The 20347-nt window shown below is 48.0% G+C and overlaps 1 protein-coding gene across 1 annotated transcript in view; it reads right to left on the bottom strand.

Annotated features, from left to right (window-relative positions):
* Positions 1-19621, bottom strand: part of necab2 (N-terminal EF-hand calcium binding protein 2) — a 23702-nt gene extending 4081 nt beyond the window's left edge. Inside the window, exons 1-5 of the mRNA XM_067235122.1 lie at positions 19304-19621; positions 16133-16157; positions 8883-8991; positions 8062-8087; positions 7705-7802 (exon numbers count right to left, since the gene is read on the bottom strand). Of these exons, the coding sequence (XP_067091223.1) occupies positions 7705-7802; positions 8062-8087; positions 8883-8991; positions 16133-16157; positions 19304-19621 (576 nt within the window). The remainder of the gene's footprint in view (positions 1-7704; positions 7803-8061; positions 8088-8882; positions 8992-16132; positions 16158-19303) is intronic.
* Positions 19622-20347: the final 726 nt, after the last annotated feature.

Raw genomic sequence — 20347 nt, 5'->3', positions numbered from 1 at the left:
GTATTTACATCCAAATCAGGTGAACGGTGTAGGAATTACAATACATTTTATATGTGGCCCCCCCCTTTTTAAGGGACCAAAAGTAATTGGACAATTGGCTGCTCAGCTGTTCCATGGCCAGGTGTATGTTATTCCCTCATAAAGGGAGTTCGTTATTTCATTGACAAGGAGCAGATAAAAGGTCTATAGTTCATTTCAAGTATGGTATTTGTGTTTGGAATCTGTTGCTGTCAACTCTCAATATGAAGTCCAAAGAGCTGTCACCATCAGTGAAGCAAGCCATCGTTAGGCTGAAAGATCAAAACAAACCTATCAGAGAGATAGCAAAAACATTAGGTGTGGCCAAATCAACTGTTTGGTACATTCTTAAAAAGAAAGAACGCACTGGTGAGCTCAGCAACACCAAAAGACCCGGAAGACCACGGAAAACAACTGTGGTGGATGACAGAATAATTCTTTCCCTGGTGAAGAAAAACCCCTTCACAACAGTTGGCCAGAACACTCTCCAGGAGGTAGGCGTATCTGTGTCAAAGTCAACAATTAAGAGAAGACTTCACCAGAGTAAATACAGAGGGTTCACCACAAGATGTAAACCATTGGTGAGTCTCAAAAACAGGAAGACCAGATTAGAGTTTGCCAAAAAACATCTAAAAGAGCCTGTACAGTTCTGGAACAACATCCTATGGACAGATGAGACCAAGATCAACTTGTACCAGAATGATGGGAAGAGAAGAGTATGGAGAAGGGAAGGAACTGCTCATGATCCAAAGCATACCACCTCATCAGTGAAGCATGGTGGAGGTAGTGTTATGGCGTGGGCATGTATGGCTGCCAATGGAACTGGTTCCCTTGTATTTATCGATGATGTGACTGCTGACAAAAGCAGTAGGATGAATTCTGAAGTGTTTCGGGCAATATTATCTGCTCAGATTCAGCCAAATGCTTCAGAACTCATAGGACGGCGCTTCACAGTGCAGATGGACAATGACCCGAAGCATAATGCGAAAGCAACCAAAGAGTTTTTTAAGGCAAAGAAGTGGAATGTTCTGCAATGGCCAAGTCAATCACCTGACCTAAATCCAATTGAGCATGCATTTCACTTGCTAAACTGAAGGGAAAATGCCCCAAGAACAAGCAGGAACTGAAGACAGTTGCAGTAGAGGCCTGGCAGAGCATCACCAGGGACGAAACCCAGCGTCTGGTGATGTCTATGGGTTCCAGACTTCAGGCTGTCATTGACTGCAAAGGATTTGCAACCAAGTATTAAAAGTGACATTTAGATTTATGATTATGTTAGTTTGTCCAATTATTTTGGTCCCTTAAAAAGGGGGGGGCCACATATAAAATGTGTTGTAATTCCTACACCGTTAACCTGATTTGGATGTAAATACCCTGAAATTAAAGCTGAAAGTCTGCACTTAAAGCACATCTTGATTGTTTCATTTCAAATCCATTGTGGTGGTATACAGAGCCAAAATGATGAAAATTGTGTCAATGTCCAAATACTTATGGACCTAACTGTAGATAGATAGATGGAGAGGAGAGAAGGAGATCCTTCCTTCTTCAGACTTCAGTCTTGGAAGCCTCTCCAGCAGGAAACTTTATTATGCAAATGTTTTTGAATGTTCAGTGTTCCTCAAGGTTGGAGTCACACGTGAAAAATAATAACTATACACTCAACTACTCCATATTAGCAGCCCAACATATCATATTGTACCTGACCATACCAGACAGGACAGGATCAGACCAGACCTGACAGGACCAGACCGGACTGAACCAGATCTGACCACATCATACTGGAATGAGCTAAACCAGATTGGATCACTCCCTGAGTCTAATTTCTGGCCTGGTTCCAGTGGGCCAGGGGAGTTTTAATCCCAGTTCAAACTGGCTAGCAGCCATCGCCACAGCAACGCTCTATGCACTCCTGCAGCTGATGTGCTCCTGGTTAAGAGCTGGCAAGTTTGCTAGACTGCTACTGAGATGCCAAACACACTCCCAGAGTTAGTGTGTGTCATAGCTTTTGTATCTACCTGTGCATTTGTGTGTGTGTCTGGTGTGTGTGCGTGCGTGTTTGTATTCGTGACTTGGTGTGTATGTGTGTTGTGTGTGTGTGTGTGTGATCTAATGGAAGGTAGGCTGACCACTGGTCTGCAGGGAAACAGCAGTGCATTAGTGGTAACAAGAGAGACAAGAGCCCTGCAGAATCTTGATCTGCTCTGTACTGTTCTGTACTGTTCTGCTATGTTCTGTACTGTTCTGTACAGCTCTGTTCAGCTATGTTCTGCTATGTTCTGTTCTGCTCTTTTCTGTTCTGTTTTGCTGTGTTCTGTTCTGTTTTGCTGTGTTCAATTGTCTTTTGTTCTGCTCTGTTCTGTTCTGCTATGTACGGTTGTGTTCTGCTTTATTCTGCTCTCTTTAATTTATTACTGTTCTGTTTGGTCTGAACTGCTGACTGGGTCATAGCTAAATTCCAGAGTTATAGCAGGCTGACAGCAGCACAGAAGCAGAGAAAACGGACTGCAGTCAGAGCATGAAAGAGGAAGCAGGGAATGACTGTGCCTGTGTGTTTGAGAGAGGCATAAAGATAGAGAGGTCTGGAGAGAGGAAGAGGTATATATAGAGAGAGGTAGAGGTATAGAGAGAGAGGTATAGAGAGAGAAAAGTCTGAAGAGTGGGAGAGGTATAGAGAGAGGGAGAAAGAGGGCATGAGAGAGAGAGAGGTATAGAGAGAGGGAGAAAGAGGAGCGAGAGAGCGAGGTCTGGAGAGAGGGAGGGGTATAGGGAGAGAGAGGTATAGAGGTATAGAGAGAGGGAGAAAGAGGAGCGAGAGAGAGAGGTCTGGAGAGAGGGAGAGGTATAGAGAGAGATAGAGAGAGGTATAGAGAGAGGGAGAAAGAGGGAACGAGAGACAGAGAGGTATAGAGAGAGGTCTGGAGAGAGGGAGAGGTATAGAGAGAGAGAGGTATAGAGAGAGGGAGAAAGAGGAAACGAGAGACAGAGAGAGAGAGAGAGAGAGAGAGAGAGAGAGAGAGAGAGAGAGAGAGAGAGAGAGAGAGAGAGAGAGAGAGAGAGGGTAAATTCTATTTCTATCTTTGGATTGAAAGCCTTGCCCTGATATAATTTTCTACTTATTGCAAACGGTGTTGCTAAGAGACATATTGACTGTGGTTGCTAGGATACTATTAATTGGTTGATGTGTGAGTGCAAGGGTAGTAGGGAGGAGGGAGGTTGATGTCTCAAAATAGATCAAAACACACAAACACACACACACACACACGTAAACACACACAAACATTGACCACACACACACACAAACATACAAACACACGAGCACCTACAGGCGCACACAAACATGGACCTTGCACACACAAGCACACACACAAGCACACACACACACCTCTGAGTCTGCTGGTAGCCTGGCCCAGGGTGGTGTGATAAAGCCCCGATCAGCAGGATCAATGGTAGCACTCATCTCTCTCCTGAAGATCAGCTTATATGGTTAGAGCTCTCCATAATAGATAATGACATCTTTATCTGGTTTATAATATGTGCTGGTCTTCCCTCTGAGAAACTCCTCTATCTTATTTTCTCTCTCCTCCTCTTTCAACAGTTGTCCTCTCTTCTTTCTGTTCTCCTCCACCCTCCTCTCCACTTTCCTTTCCCCTCTTCTCCTCTCTTACCTTCCCCTCCCCTGGCCTCACTTCTGTCATCTCCCCTCCTTTCCTCTCCCCTCCTCTCTGCTCCCCTCCTCTCTCTCTCCTCTCCTCTCCTCTCCCCTCCTCTCTGCTCCCCTCCTCTCCCCTCCCCTCCTCTCCTCTCCTCTCCTCTCCTCTCCTCTCCTCTCCTCTCCCCTCCCCTCCCCTCCCCCTCCTCTCCCCCCTCTCCTCCATCTCCACAAACAGCCGAATGAAGCAGAGAACAAACAGAGCTAACGAGTCGAGCCTCTCCCTTGTAATCACGCAGTCACAGCTCTCCTCCCCACCCCACCCCGCACTTCTCCCTCTCCCGCTCGCCGTCACTCCTCTCGCTCTCCCTCCCTCCCACCACTCCTCTCACCCCATCCTCCCCCGTTCACCACCTCCTTCCCATTGTGCACAAACCACACGGTCAGAAATCCAGCGACACGCGGAGATGATTGTTTTCCAACACCGCCCGTCCTTTCCGGATCTCTTGCCGCTGCCCGTGTCTCGTGTTCCAGGGAGGGTTTAGAGCTCTCTCGTCCGTGACTGTGTGATGAGGGCTTACATGTGTGATGGAAACTGAAGAGGCCTCACATCTCAGCTAGCATCATGCCGGACACATCGGGCACACTGGCACCGAGGAGACGCCCAGGAGGTCAACAGCTTCATGTATAATAGATGTCAGTCCTAATCTCCATCTCACACCCACTAACTCTACTGTACAGTGATGAGGATATGAGAGGGAGGGAGGGTACAGAGAAGGTAGGGTGAGAGGGGAGGAAGAGGGGAGGGAGAGAAAAGAGGAAGCTGAGATGGAGGAATCTTGCATGTTGCGAGGCGTAGGGTCACCGTGAACAGTAATGGTGCCATCATATTTGACATGTAATCTTAGTTTACGTGTATATAAATGAAAATTGTCCAATATCTCCCCTATTTTATCTCCTACTTCCTAACTTGCATGTCCTAGCTCCTCATATTAACTGGTGAGGCCTTGCTAGACTGGTTACTAGGAGACAAGCTTGCTTTGACTAATCCTGTGGCAGTGTGGAAGGGACAAGGCAAGAGAGAATTAGCATACAGGAGCTCAGCCAATAGTCTCATCAGATGCTCATAAATATTCATATGCCATGGTCCTTGGACCTTTGATTGGTTCAGTTGTGGTTCCAGTTCCATGTGGTTAGAAATGGGATCTGGTTGCCAGGAGAAGTTCCAGCAGGTCTGGGAGAACTGAGGCCTTCTGGGAACATGAGTTCAGAGGGATGGACTGGTTACCGTAAATGAGGTTGGTTAAACTGGGTGGACTGGTTAACCTACAGTAGTGGACTAGAGCAGTGGTTCTCAAACTTTTTTGGCTTCAGTATCCCCCTTTCCTGATTTCTGAATCCAATATATTGTATAAATGCATATTTATACCCATATTTTCATGATTTACTCTCATATTGTTCATGAGAAAGAGAGGGAGGAGAAGAGATAAAGAGAAAGAGAGAGAAACAGAGAGAGAAGGAGAGAGAAGAGGCTAGTTGAAGAAAAATGTAAGAAAACAAGCTATAAACAACAGTGCAGTATTCACTGCCCATAGGGTGTTTACATGTTTACAGTAGAACCATCTACTGGATGCTGCAGTAGCCTGGCTTTTACACACACACACACACACACACACACACACACACACGCACACACACACACACACACCTCCCTTAGCCCTGCTCCAAGCAGAGGAATTCTAATGAGCTCCAATTAGGTAATTCACAGAGAGACAGATCTGAGGCTCGAATCCACACACACACACACGCACGCACACACACATACAGGAACCAACCAAGGGTACCCTCCTCCTCCCGTTTGCTCCCAGTCCTGGTTCATTCTATCCTCCTCTACCCCTTTGCTCTCCACTTCAGCCTGCCCCCCTCCTCACCCCTGACCTTTACCGCGCCCCTCCTCATCACCCTCTCCTCTTCTTTTCACACCCCAACATCTCTTCTGGGCGCCTCTTCTGTTACCAAGGAAACTGGGTAACCGTGGTCACCAGGTCTACAGGACGGGAGCAGTTGGGACCAGAGTTCAAGGGGCATGTTAGACAACACACTGTAACACTCCGCCACTTGAACGCCTCCTTATAGCTCCGAAGACACATCATAACAAGTGAGATGAGAGGAGAGGAGAGGAGAGGGAAGAGGAGAGGAAAGAGGAGAGGAGAGGGAAGAGGAGAGGAAAGAGGAGAGGAGAGGGAAGAGGAGAAGAAAGAGGAGAGGGAAGAGGAAAAGAGGAAAAGAGGAAAAGAGGAATAGAGGAAAAGAGGAAAAGAGGAAATTAAAGTACATTGGATGAGAAGGAAGAGAGGAACCAGTCGTCTTCACCACACGCCACACGCCACACGCGCTCACCACACCATCTCTTACGAGACCTCCATTAGTCATCTCCACCTGCTAAAGAACCAATTAAAAGGCTCTTGAAACATATAAGGCTTCACTGGTGTAAAAATTGGCTGTCACTATATTATAAACATCATTGGCTGTTAGTACACACAGCTCCTTGTCACTGATTTTTCCAATGCACACACACACACACACACAGAAAGACACACCCTTCTTATAGGGTTTTCACACGAAGCTCCCCCGGGAAGGTTTCTACGGTGATCTGTATTCTACAGACCGGTGTTTCTATGGTTACGGTTACCATAGTAACGGCGTACTGTCAGATGAGATGCGAGAGTGCGTTAGTAATAAGAGATTCCCCATAGTCTTCACTGTGTTTTAATAACATCTGGTTATTTCACAATAAAAGGCCATGGAAGTTCAGAGGTCTCCTTTCATGAATATGCACCAATCACTAGTGAGAGTAAGTTTGCATAGCTCCTCTCTAGCACCCTACAACTACTGTAATTAATACGTCCACTGTCAGACTATGAATGTTTAATGAAGTGAATGGAAATATCACATTAGCATGAATTATTAGCATTGAGTCCCCAGAGGACTGGAGAGGAGGAGAAGGACGTTGACAGACGTATAGAGAATCAAGGAAGGTGGAGGAGAGGAGAGAGGAGACCAAGAGCGGAGAGGAAGATTGTGTAAAAGAGAGAGGGTGAGAGAGACAGGAAGAGAGAGACAGGGTGAGAAAGACAAGAAGAGAGAGACAGGGTGAGAGACACAAGAAGAGAGAGACAGGGTGAGAGAGACAGGAAGAGAGAGACAGGAAGAAACAGACAGAAAGAGAGAGACAGGGTGAGAGAGACAGGAAGAGAGACAGGAAGAGAGAGACAGGAAGAGAGAGACAGAAAGAGAGAGACAGAAAGAGAGACAGGAAGAGAAAGACAGGGTGAGAGACAAGAAGAGAGAGACAGGGTGAGAGAGACAGGAAGGGAGAGACAGGGTGAGAGAGACAGGGTGAGAGAGACAGGGTGAGAGACACAGGAAGAGAGAGACAGGGTGAGAGAGACAGGGTGAGAGACAAAGGAAGAGAGAGACAGGGTGAGAGAGACAGGGTGAGAGAGGCAGGAAGAGAGAGACAAGAAGAGAGAGACAGGAAGAGAGCAGTGAGGGAGCAGAGGAGGAGGGATGGAGGGAGGAGGAAAGAGGAGAGAGGGAGAGAGGGAGGAGGCCAGAGGAAGGAGGGAGGGAGAGGCAGAGGGAGCGTCTAAATGCAGCTTTGCTATTGGAGGTGTTCCTGTGCATGGTCATAGTCAGTGTTTGAATACAGTTGGTGTATATCTGTCCCTCCCCCAGAAGTCAGCCCGCAGCCCTCCACCACCCAGCACCATCACACCTCCATCAATATTTAAACAGTCAACCCTGATGGCAACCCAAAGCCCAGAACAACTGTGTTAGCAGTCATTGGCCCACATAGCGGTGGGCCAGTGACAAATAGAGAAGGTGAGAGAGAGACAGAGAGAGAAAAAAATAAAGAAAAAAAGAAGGAATGAAAGAAAGTAAAAGAAAGACAGAGACTACGTATGTGTGGGTGTGTATGAGTGGGTGTGTATGAGTGTGTGCATGTACTGTTTATGTGTGACAGACACGCTTACCTTCTTGGTAAAGTCCATGGCTTTGAGGATAGACAGGTTGAGAGTCTCCAATGAGGCCAAGACTCCTTCATAGTCGCCCATATGCTTGGCAAAGTAGTCTACACACACACACACACAGACAATCAGGCATCTCGACAAAACCTTTTACTTTTTCTATAATAAAGCACCAGAAGAAGCAGAGAGGGCACAATTTGAGGAGAGAGAGAGAGATAGAGGAGGAAATAGGAAGAGGAAAGAAGAAGGGAGGAAGGAAGGAAGGAAGGAAGGAAGGAAGGAAGGAAGGAAGGAAGGAAGGAAGGAAGGAAGGAAGGAAGGAAGGAAGGAAGGAGGGAGGGAGGGAGGAATGCTGATACTCACCACATAGCTCCTTGGTGTCAACATTACTACCACAGCAAGGTTAGGAGAGGCGGAAGGAGGGAGAGAGGATGGGGAAGGAAGGAAAGAGGAGTTGAACAGGGTCAAGAACAGAGGAAAGGCACATACGCATGCGTGTGCATACACACACAAACAACACCGCACTGTAAACACACACTCTGTACACACACATATACATGCACTGTACACACACGCACGCACGCACACACACCCCCACACACACACACACACACACTTCGAGACAGACAATGAAGCTTGCATGTGGTCAGAGAAGGGGGCTGGGACTGGACAGAGGTGTGTCTGACGAAGTCACAGTACCAGGTAGAAAGAGAGAGAGAGACAGAAAGAGAGAGAGGAGAGAGAGAGAGAAACTAACGAGCTAAAAGTCCGGGAGGGAAATGTCCTCCAAAGTGACGTATCAAGAGAAATCTGTCCTCTGAGGGGGTTAGAGATCACACTCCGCCTTCAACTCCACCTTTCATCCCCATCCAACTGTCCCTCGTTTCATCTCTCCAATCATCCTCTCTTTCTAATCTTGACAAGTCACATGCAGACTGCAGCTGGAGAAGGGAGGGATGTGAGGGGCAAAGAGCTCCAAACTAGACCTGACATTTAGGGAGAGGGGGGGGCACACACCCACACAATCAGGCACACCCTGACACACGCTCACACAAACCCTGACCCACACACACACACACACACCCTGATACACACACACACACACACACACACACACACAGACAGACACACACACACACACACAAACACACACCCTGACACACACACACATGCGTGCAGCCTACCTGGTGTTGTCTGAGTCTATGGTGTGGAACAGTTTCTCCAGCTCCTCCTCATTCAGAGATCCGTCAGAGAAGAAGGCCTGGAACTCGTCCAGAGACAGCTTGCCATCGTCTGCAGGGGACAACAAACACACACGTTGGAAATAATGACACATCAACATCACTGGCACGACAAACCCCCACTCCAGAGAGAGTGTTGGATCACTGCCAGGCCTCCACCCTGCCCTGGGGTTTCCACCCTGCCTTGGGGCATCCAGCCTGCTTTGGGGCATCCAGCCTGCCCTGGGCCCTCCAGCCTGCCCTGGGCCCTCCAGCCTGCCCTGGGCCCTCCAGCCTGCCCTGGGCCCTTCAACTTGCCTTGGGGCCTGGCTGAGAAAGCCCCTGCCTAGGAGCCAGAAGAACACTGAGAACACAGATGTTCAGTTGGTTGCTCTATGATCAACTACTGGGACTGGAGAAAGAAAGGTCCTGAAACCATTCCTGACTATCTCTATGATCTTTACTAGGCTATTTAGTATTTCTATCATACTATCTCTGTTATCTCCACTATACAATCTAGTATTTTATCAGGCTCTTTCTGTTATCTCTGCGGTCTCTCTGCAGAATACAGTGATGCAGCAGCAGTCGTAGAAACAGCGGTGGTTGTAGTAACAGCAGTCCTGTAGTTAATTCAACGTTGACCCAGTTTACTGCAGTCCAACCCACTAAGGAATACTAGACCAATCAGAATCTCCCTGCGCTCCCCAAACCCTGGACCAGCCTCCTATGTCGCGGGAGCAAAGGGGGTCGGGAGGAGGGGGGTGAGGGGGGAGATCTGGACCTGGTTCTGGACAAGCTAGTTCAGCCTCCATAGTTTCCAGGAGCTGGGAGGTGTGCTGTACTGTGTTGTGTCCTGCTCCTACGACCTGTGTTTCTAGCATCATCCCTGTAATAAATGTGTTTGTGAGTAATGTAAATGTTGTTTTGGTCTCCACGGCTGTTTTTATGTCACGGTGAACGGGAGGTGCTTTATTCACTTCTGGATGGACAAGAAGGTTGTGTTTGATTGATTTAGCCTGGTGAGCCTTTGTCCACCCTGGTGCTGCTAAACAGGTTGACTGCGTGCTAGCATGTTTAAGGTTAGACGGACCAGGGGCGAGCTGGACCAAGGTCAGGAGATGAAAACAGCTCTGTTAGCTGATAATGTGTGTGTGAAAGAGTGTGTGTGTGTGTTGGTTGTTAAACTGTGAGAGTGGTCAGGCCTCTGTGGAGATGACAGCTAGCAGACATGGCTGCTCCAGACTAAAAGGAAACAATTATCACTTGCTCCTACCTGCAGTTCTTCCCTGCTTTCTTCCCTGTGGTGAGAACACCTTCTTTAGTGTTTCTCTACTCCTCCATCTTTCTCTCCCTCACCTTTCTCTCTCTCTCGTCCCTCTGTTGTCTCTCGTTACCCTTACATTTGGGGCACTGGGTGCCGAGTTGTCATGGTAACCAGAAGGAAGTTGACCCCCCCCCCTCTTTCTGTTCAGGATGTCTCAATCGCCTTTTCTCTTTCCCCCTCTCCCCTCTCTCTCTCTCCCCCCTCTCTCTCCCCTCTCTCTCTACGTCTCTCTCCACCCCTCTTCTCTCTTTCTCTCCATCTCTCCCGTTCTCTTTCCCACTCTTGCAGTTTTTTCTAGTTTTGTATACCCTTTCTTCTCCCCCTTTCTCTCCACACAGGCTCTCTCTCTTTTCCCTCTCCCCCCTTTTATCTCTTCTCCCTTATCCCTACCCCCTCACTATCTCTAGTGCTTTTCACCATTTTCTCTTTCTTTCCCTCTCTCTCTTAATCTCTCTCCGCCCTTTTCAATCATCCTCTCTTTCTCTGGCTTCTCCTCTCTGCTCCTGATCATAATGACCTGACTCCGAAGTAGCACATTCATTACAGTCCAGTGATCCATCTATTCTCTCGTGTCCTCATCTCTAACACTGCTGCGACAGAAACAGGTATAGAGGAGTGTATGCGTGTGGTGTGGTGTGTGTGGTGTCTGTGTATGTGGTGTGTGTGTGGCTTGTATGGTGTGTGTGTACCTGTGTGTTCGTGGTGTGTGTGTGTGGCTTGTATGGTGTTTGGAGGGGTGTTAGTGAGACAGAGAGCTGTTCAGATTGATAGATGAGGAACACTAGAGATTCTCACAGGGCTGTCAGCTGTATTTCTCTCTCCCTATCTGTCAGAACTGCTAACCTTGCTGCCACACACAGTCACACAAATGCATGCAGCTCACCATGCAGGCAGCTCACCATTCAGGCAGCCCACCATTCAGGCAGCCCACCATTCAGGCAGCCCACCATTCAGGCAGCCCACCATGCAGGCAGCTCACCATGCAGGCAGCCCACCATGCAGGCAGCCCACCATTCAGGCAGCCCACCATTCAGGCAGCCCACCATGCAGGCAGCTCACCATGCAGGCAGCCCACCATGCAGGCAGCCCACCATTCAGGCAGCCCACCATTCAGGCAGCCCACCATTCAGGCAGCCCACCATGCAGGCAGCTCACCATGCAGGCAGCCCACCATGCAGGCAGCCCACCATGCAGGCAGCCCACCACGCATGCAGCTCACCACGCATGCAGCTCACCACGCATGCAGCTCACCATGCAGGCGCTCAGGAAAACACCGTTCACTGGCTGAGCTCCAGCTGCATGTCACCTACAATACGCCACGCCGTGCAGTTCTCTTTACTGTTACACACACACACGGACGCACACACACACGCGCACACACTCACACAAACTGCTGGGAGCCAGCTCTAACACCAGCTTTAATGGAATAAGTCCTTCATAATTCCTAAGGGGTTCAGCTGTTTTAAATTATTATTTTTCTCCTGCCGGAAGAAAGGATGTCAAAAGCTTTGTAGCAAGGGGCAACTGTATCCAAGGAGGTAACAAAGGGCAACTGTTTCCAAATAGGTAACTAGGGGGAACCATTTAGTTAATAGGGAGGCAACCTGAAAACATCAAAAAACAACAACCGGAAAACCATGAATCAATTGAATACATTTTTTGCATTACATTAGATTTAGGGCTTAACATGTTCATATCTATTTTAATCTAATCGAGGCTAATTTTCCATTCACAATGAAGTTCCAACACATGAAAGAAAAGTATTCTAATAACCATCATCCTCAGATTCAAAAACATATCAGAACACTGGTGTGTGTTTACTGTACTATGGAGTTTCCAGACAAACACACACACACAAACACAGACACACACACACACAGACACACACACACACACACAGAGCAAGGATGCTGTGTTACTGTAATTACCAGCCATCTAAATGTCATGTGTGGAGAACCCCTGCTGTTCCACCCCCCCCCCCCCCCCACACACACACACACACACACACACACCCAGCCACCTCTTTATCCATGTTAGCAGCTCACGGAGCAGAGAGGGGGCAGGAATCACTCATCAATCACAGATCATCTCCTGCAGCTGGCTGTCCTCTGCCCTGCCTGCTTCTCTCCGCTGTCAGTCAGTCAGTCAGTCAGCACAGTCAGTCAGCACAGTCAGTCAGTCAGCACAGTCAGTCAGCACAGTCAGTCGGTCAGTCAGTCAGTCAGCACAGTCAGTCAGTCAGCACAGTCAGTCAGTCAACCCCTTCTGCTCCTCGGTGAATATCCATCCATCTAATAACGTCATTCACCTCCCTGGAGCCCCCGGCCCACACACACCAGCCAGGTGTGTAATCTCTTTGATCCTCTTCTGATGACTGATTTGTTTGTTCAGATTCACAAGAAGGTCAAGGAGTGTGTGTGTTTGTGTGTGTGTGTGTACGCGTGTGTGTGTGTGTGTGTGGAGGAGGGTTTTGAACAGAAAGGGCACATCGTTGTGGCCCAGCGGAGAGTGGGGGAGATGGATGGGAGACAGACTCACTACTTCAAGAGTGGAGCTTTAAAGGAAAGAAAGGGAATCTCAACGGATCTAACCTCTGATCCCTTACCCCCATTCTCCTTGTCTCTCCTCTCCTCTCCTTCCCACCCCTCCCGTCTCCTCCTCTCTCATCCCCTCCCTTCCTATACTCTTTTCCCCCTTTTCGCTTCCCCTCCTCTCCATCCTCTTCTCCCCCTTTTCCACTCCATTCCTCTCCTCCTTTCCTCCTCTCCTCCGCCCTCTCAGACTCAGGAGGCCAGTGTGAAGTGTTTAAGGAACGTGTTTAAACACAGATGGCCCCATTCTGACTGGGACACCAGGCTGTCTGCAGAGACAGGCTGTCCACAGCTTGACTGGTTACCCTGGCATGTCAACTACTTCCTGTTACTAGCCAAACCGCTGGCTCATCCATCCAACCGCAGGTTCCTCTGCCCGGCCACTGGTAAACCCATCCAACCACTAGCTGCTAGTGCTAGTTAAACTCTGTGACAGTAAGACACATGCTTGCCCCTATATCTTGGGTCGACTGATTGACCCAGGCTTGATCTGGTATGAGGTACAGAAAGTTATATCTGCAGAAAGTTATATCTGAGGTAAACTCGGTAGTCTGAATCATGTTGAATAAACCATAAACCCTGCTCCAAAACACACTCCTTTACCTTTCTCCTCTCACAACTCAACATTCTCTTTCTTTCTCTTTCTTTCTTTCTTTCTTTCTTCCTTTCTTACTCCCTCTCTCTCACACTCTTCCTCTCATCTCTCTTGCGTCTCCGTCTTCCCATCTTTTACTCATCCCTTTGTTCTTCCTCCTTCGTCCAATTTTTTCCCTTCTTTTTCTCTCCCTCTCCCTTCCTCTCTCCATCTCTCTCTCTCCTTCCTGTCCTCTTCTGTCCTGGTTGATGACTAAGTGAAGAAGTGAGGGAGACTCCTTCTGAGGGACTCAAGGGGACAGTGAGACCGGCGTGTTCACGCAAGTCAAAAAACAGACTCAAACACGACCTCCAAACCCTCGATCCCTCCACCCAGGATGTGCACGTATGGTCCTGTGTGGTGTGTGTTCACTAGCAACGTGTGAAATGTTCCATTCTGTAGCAAAATATTAAAGGTGAATAGAGGGCAGCTGTGCGTGTGGTAGAGTTATGCTATAAATCATTGAACTACAGAGTCCTGTTTCCTGGACCGTGAGAATGACAGAAATTAAGGTGGAGTGCTTTTTGGCAACTACAATGTACGTTGCAGTTGTATTTGGCAAGGGCATTTTAGACGGTCTAGTAAAACTAGCAGTGTATTTAAAAGACTGAGTTAGATGGACTTCAGTAGGTAGCCGTGATTAACATATACAGGTTACTGTAGTTTCTAACAGGCTGTTGGTTAGTAGTGTTAAGTAAACAGGATGGAGTGCTAATGTACTAATAGTGTTTAGTAAACATGGAGCCCTGGGGGTTGTCGCTCTGGCAACAGTAATTACTTCTAACTAATGAGTCTTGTGACTTGGAACTAACACAAAGACAGACAGACAGACAGACGGACAGGCAGACAGGCAGACAGGCAGACAGACACTTTCCCTCCTCCTCTCTGCCTTCCTGTTATACTGCGGGGGAACTGGATTTAGAGGAAAGAAAAAAGCCAATTAGATTTCCATTACCACCCACTAGTCTATGATTTCTTGATTCTGTATTCACAGTAACTGGATTGTATATCTACAGTGATGGGGGGAGGTAGCGTGGGTGCATGTGTGTGCGCATGTGTGTGTGTGTGTGTGTGTTCAGGGGACTGAGAGAGAGAGATGCGATGGAGAGAGAGAAAGAAAGAGATAGAGAAAGGGAGTGGGCGACGTGTGAAAGGAGTTTAAGACTTTCAGAAGGTGTCAAAAACTCTGGGATTCTGCATTATCATCAACAACATCTCCTTCTGTCTATCTTTCCACTCTATAATATTTATTTATCCTTCTCTTGCTAGCTCCTCTTTCTCCCTCTCTCTCTCTCTCTCTCTCTCTCTCTCTCTCTCTCTCTCTCTCTCTCTCTCTCTCTCTCTCTCTCCCCCTCTCTCTCTCCCCCCCCTCTCTCTCCCCCCCTCTCCCTCTCTCTCTCTCTCTCTCTCTCTCTCTCTCTCTCTCTCTCTCTCTCTCTCTCTCTCTCTCTCTCTCTCTCTCTCTCTCTCTCTCTCTCTCTCTCTCTCTCTCTCTCTCCCCTCCCTCCCTCATTAAAACAGTTACAGATGTTCCCAGGGGAGAAGAGAAGGTAAAAATAGTCCTAACTGAGCACGCTCTATACATCAAATAGCTAGGCGTGTGTAGCACAGCGAACAGTGGAGGGACAGGCAGCTGATTAACAGTTCTGTCTTCAACATAAACACTTTGTTTTTGTCTCTGGGCTGCAAACAGCCCTGGGGGAGAGTTGCCGTTTAAATGAAACACAGTCGACTCCTTTACCTGCAAAACTGTGAACGAAGTGGCAGAAAGCAGGCTCTGACTGTCTCTTCACGCACTAACTAGGTGATACGCCTAGTTACAGACCGGCAAGGGAAAAATCCTCTTTTCTTCCAGGCAGAAGTACAGTATTTAATCCCACTAATCTAATGCAGCAATGTATCTGGGACCGCTCTGAGTGAGTGGATCCGTCTCTCGATGTCTCGTTTCAGAAACTCTTCTCAGAGATGAAACACGGTTGTTGTTTGAGGCCAGGGGATGCTGACAGTCCTGCTGCTCCTGACGATCAATACGGAGTTTGTTGAGAATCCATCATTGCTTTCACAATCACCAATCACTGGTGGCCAATCTACACTTGACAGACTGCACAATAAAAGGCAGACACACACGTACAGTACACACACACACAGTTTTTGGGCTGCAGAGACACACAAACTCACTGAAATCAAAAGCACAAAGGGCCATCTGGCTGGTTTGCAGCGGGGCTTTTCAAGTTTCCTCGTTAGTTTTCCTGTTTGTCGTCAGAGAGACTGAAGAGCCCTCAGACGGGGAGAGGAGACGCGCGCCCTGCACGTCTCTCCTGATTGCATCGTTCAACACACACACACACACACACAGCTACACACTCATACACACACACTCATACACACACACTCACTCACTCACTCACACACACACTCACACACAACCACACGCACACATGGACACACACACGCACTCACACACACTCGCGCAAACACACACAGGGACACGGCCACACACACACACACATGGACACACACATGGACACCAGCACAGACATACACACACATGGACACAACCACACACACAAACCCACACACAGTCACTACCCCACACATTCTGCCTAACAGGCTTACAGGCATGCATCCATCTTCAGCCAACATGGAGAGGAGAGGCAGTACTCACCATCCTTATCAGCTCTCCGGAATATCTGTAAGACCAAGGGAGAGATGGGTTAGAGGGGTAGGCAGGGGGGGACATCATAAAGCATCTTAAAGATGTATAGCAGTGTAATAGAGGTAATCGCAGGATCATCAGAAATGCAATAAAAATGTCATGAAGCCACGGTTTTAGTGTAGGGGATGTCATAAGGTCGCTGTTGATGTTTTATGGAGGGGTCAGAGCGGTGGTATTACAGAGAGTAGAAAGTACATGATGAAGCCATCAGCATGGATCACGATCAGCTCACAGAGAACCAGGATCTTATTGTCTCCAGACCCGGAGGACAGCCAATAACGCCCAGGGGGTGAGCTGTCGGTCGGACCCAGTCACAGACCAGGCTGGGTGGATGACTGAGCTCATAATCCACACAGAGTGCAGATACAGAAACAGCAGGCAGGCTCGAAACCCAGAGACAGAAAAGAGGCCAGGCGGTTAACGCGGAATACAAGCACGACAGGGCGAAAATCAGGCAGGGGACTGAACAGGAATCGAAACACGTTTAAAACGCTGGAAAGGCTCTGGAGATAATACCAGGATCTGGCCGGGAACTGGGGACCAGACAGTGTAGATATACAGTCAGTTGGGCAACACGCAGGTGACGCTGGAGATGATACTGGAACTGTTCTGAACTGAGGGGTGTGGGCGGAGGCTGCTTTCCGACTGAAGAACAGACACTGACAGCAGAGAGGGAGGGACAGTGGAGAGAGACGGGAGGAATGTGTGTGTGTGTGTGTGTGTTCGGGGGAAGAGAGAGAGAGAGAGAGAGAGAGAGAGAGAGAGAGAGAGAGAGAGAGAGAGAGAGAGAGAGAGAGAGAGAGAGAGAGAGAGAGAGAGAGAGAGAGAGAGAGAGAGAGAGAGAAAGTGAGAGAGTGGGGGGAGAAAGAGAGAAAGAGTGAGAGATAGGGAGAAAAAGAAAGGGAAAGAAAGAGAGAAAGAGAGGGAGGGAGAGAGAGAGAGACAAAGAAGGAATGATCATTGCAGAGAGGGAAAGAGGAAGAGTGAGAAAAAGAGAAAGAAAGAGAGGGGAGCAAAGTAAGAGGGAGAGAGAGAGAGACAGAGAGAGATGTACCAGCGGCTGCTTCTCTGTGCAGTGGTGTGTGTGATATCCCTCTCGTCCACCTGGCTCCAGGGACAGTGAGGGAATCGTTATGGAGACCGAGGAGAAACATTCTGCTCAGTTCACCAGTCACACTGTCTCTCTCTGAGTACCGGTAGAACTGCTCTTATTGTTCCTGTGTGTATGTGTTTGCATGTGTGTGTGTGAGTGTGGTGTATGTGTGAGTGTGTAAGTGAGGGTGTGTGTGCATGTGAGTGGTGTGTTTGTGAGTGTGGTGTATGTGTGAGTGTGTGTCTGACGGTGTGCGAGTGTGTGTGGTGTCATAATGGTGGTGACCTAGTTTCGCTCCTTCAGATGAGAAAGCAGACTAACTCCTAAATGTTGACTTTGTGGGATGCGAACCACATCAAAGAGCCATGTAGTGGAAGGCAGCAGAGATAGGATAACTAAAGAGCTGCCTTTCCCAGCACAGACAGGACTGTGCAGCCAGTTCCAGCCTAGATGTGTCAGGAAACAGAAGGCAGGGGGAGGTATGGAGGCAGGCGGGCCAACAACAAGAAAAGAATGAAAGGTTTGAGAAAGAGAGAGGGAGGAGAGAAAAGGGAAATTCTTCCTGCATCCCCTCGCCTCATTAAGAATGGATGTTCCCCAGCCAAGCTGGCAGAGTGGGGGAGGATGAGGAAGAGGTGGGGGGGGGGGAGGAGGGGACAACTGCCAGAGTCAGGTTCAGTGGGTTACCAGCTTCTTCATCTCTCCAATGTCACCACAGACAAGACCAGATATCTGCAGTTAAGACGTCTAATAAACAACGCTATTCACAGGAAGGAGACGTCAGATAAGATCTTATGGAGGCTCTCCATGCCCCTAGGTTCAATGGATAAACGGCTGCCATGTTAAAGTTCAAACCATTCAATAGCTGAGGCTATAAATGTCACTGGCTAACACAACCTCCTGTTCCGATCTGGAAAACTGCTCTTAACTGTACGTCGCTGTTTCTCTACACAAGAATATATAGTCATGCTCCAGTCAGGCCCGCAGACAAATAGACACCATTCTAATGAAGTTATGTTTTGAACAGTGGCTGTAAACTAATTAGAATTTTCTTTAACTTCCTCCTTATTTCATTCTCCCCTTAACTCGGTCCATTCTCTCGCTCTCCGCCCCATCCACTAACTAGCGCGCGCACACAACACGGAGACAGATATACGCGCGAGCACACACACAGTTAACCCCATCGGTGTTTTTTACTGCAAATTGTTCATGCACCAGCTCTTTGCCGGTCTGAGTTTCGGTTGAAAAGTGAACAACTTTCCAATTTGCTATGGGTTACGTGTTAATTCCACCCCTGAAGTCTCCGCGGTAAAGAAGTCCACAGATAGCCTTACACATATTTATGAGCCACCGATGAATATTAGTAGAGCAACTCTTTGACCTATAAATCAATACTGCTGAGCACTGTTTTCTGCAGCCTTTCCTGCGGCATAATTGCCGAGCTCATTTTAAAATCTTAATAAATTATTCAAAGGTAAGATTTCCTCTCATGATTTTGTTTGTGGATTCATAACCATCGTATAAGTTTATTACCGCACAGTATACCTTCATGTAACACATTCGGACTTTCTGATCATGGTTTCGGACATCCATCAACACACCCAAGATGCGTCTAAAAGATACACGCCCTGGTGTTGTTTCGACCTCATTTTGGGCATGTTCATGTGTCCTCAGTACTCTAGGCTGTCTGTAAAGATGAACTGAATTCATTACGAATAAAGGCAGGGAACAACCGATAATTGTCCCAGCATGCTGTAACATAGAACTATCCATAAAGTTCATTTTCAAACACAAATATGAAAATACAAATTTATTTTCTTTTATATATATATATAAATATATTAATCATGTATTATATATTTACAAGGATATGTCACTGCTTCAAAACTGGCAACATTGCGCGAACAGTAAGGGCGCACTCCGCCGAGTGCCATTCCCCTCTACAGGCTACCCGTCTCAAACTAACTCATGTTCAGTCGATCTGGGATGGCCTGCCGTAAATCTAACGGTAAGTTTGCGGTACCTACATCCAGTATAACGGAGATGCCTTTACGCGGCTCCGGTGCGAAGAACTGCTCCTGAGCCACCGCCGCCTCCTCCTTCGCGTACTCCCGGGTCGAGATGCTTTTATTGTCGCTCATCTTGGTAACTATCCAGCGGACAAGCCCGTCAATTCCACCGGGCTGAGAGCCGCTGTTTCCGGACTGTGCAGCCGTCGCTGACTCGCTGTCCTGAGCTTCGGGTTTCGGTTGATCTTTGCTGTCCTGAGCCCGGAGTTTGGCTTGTTCTTTGTTGAGCAGTTTGTGGACACCGTCCCTGCAGTAACGCGCTGCCTGCTCACACATCCTTTTGCCGTGGAGCGTTCATGCTGAGCGCTATGGGGGCTGCCTCCCCCCCTCCCCTCTTACGTCACCACCAACCCGAAAAACCCACCTCCCCTCCATCACTAACTGACACGGGTTCCTGGGGGACAAACTGTAACCCACTAGCCTACTGGAGATATTTGAATACTGAACAGCTTAGACAAGCCTGCTGGAGAACTTAACAGTCCACTAGAGATGTTTAAGACATGCTTATTGGAGCTATTTAGACTATCTTTTTGGAAATAGTCACTAGTCTACTCGAGATTGTAAAGACTGGGATACCAGAGACATTGACCCACCAACTGATTATCTGAGCCTGCTTGAGATTTTAAATAGCCTACCAGAGCGCTCACAGACGAACCTACAGCAGCTAGTCTTCGCCTAACTACTGCAGCAAGAGGATATCTTATGATACATTTTTGGGACTTTTTAGGACATAAAAAACGAGAGGGGTCAGGCACATTACCAAGTGTTAGACTGATGTGTCCTTATGCACCAGCCAATTAGAGGCCTACTTATGACAATCCTACTTCAGGCGTTGAAAGTCTAGCTAACTAAAGACTTTGAGAAAAGTCTACCAGATGTTTTAGCCTACTGATTTAAACCAGTGTTGTTGATGTCATCAGCCTACTGGTTAAAACCAGTACAGTCAGAGCTGAATTACGAACCCGTACTTGTTTGCAAGCTCCTCATGGTATTACTGTAAGC

The sequence above is a fragment of the Osmerus mordax genome, chromosome 4, assembly GCF_038355195.1.
Source record: "Osmerus mordax isolate fOsmMor3 chromosome 4, fOsmMor3.pri, whole genome shotgun sequence".
NCBI classification, from domain to species: domain Eukaryota; kingdom Metazoa; phylum Chordata; class Actinopteri; order Osmeriformes; family Osmeridae; genus Osmerus; species Osmerus mordax.
Note: the sequence above shows the minus strand (reverse complement) of the source record. Positions and strands in the feature narration are given on the sequence as shown.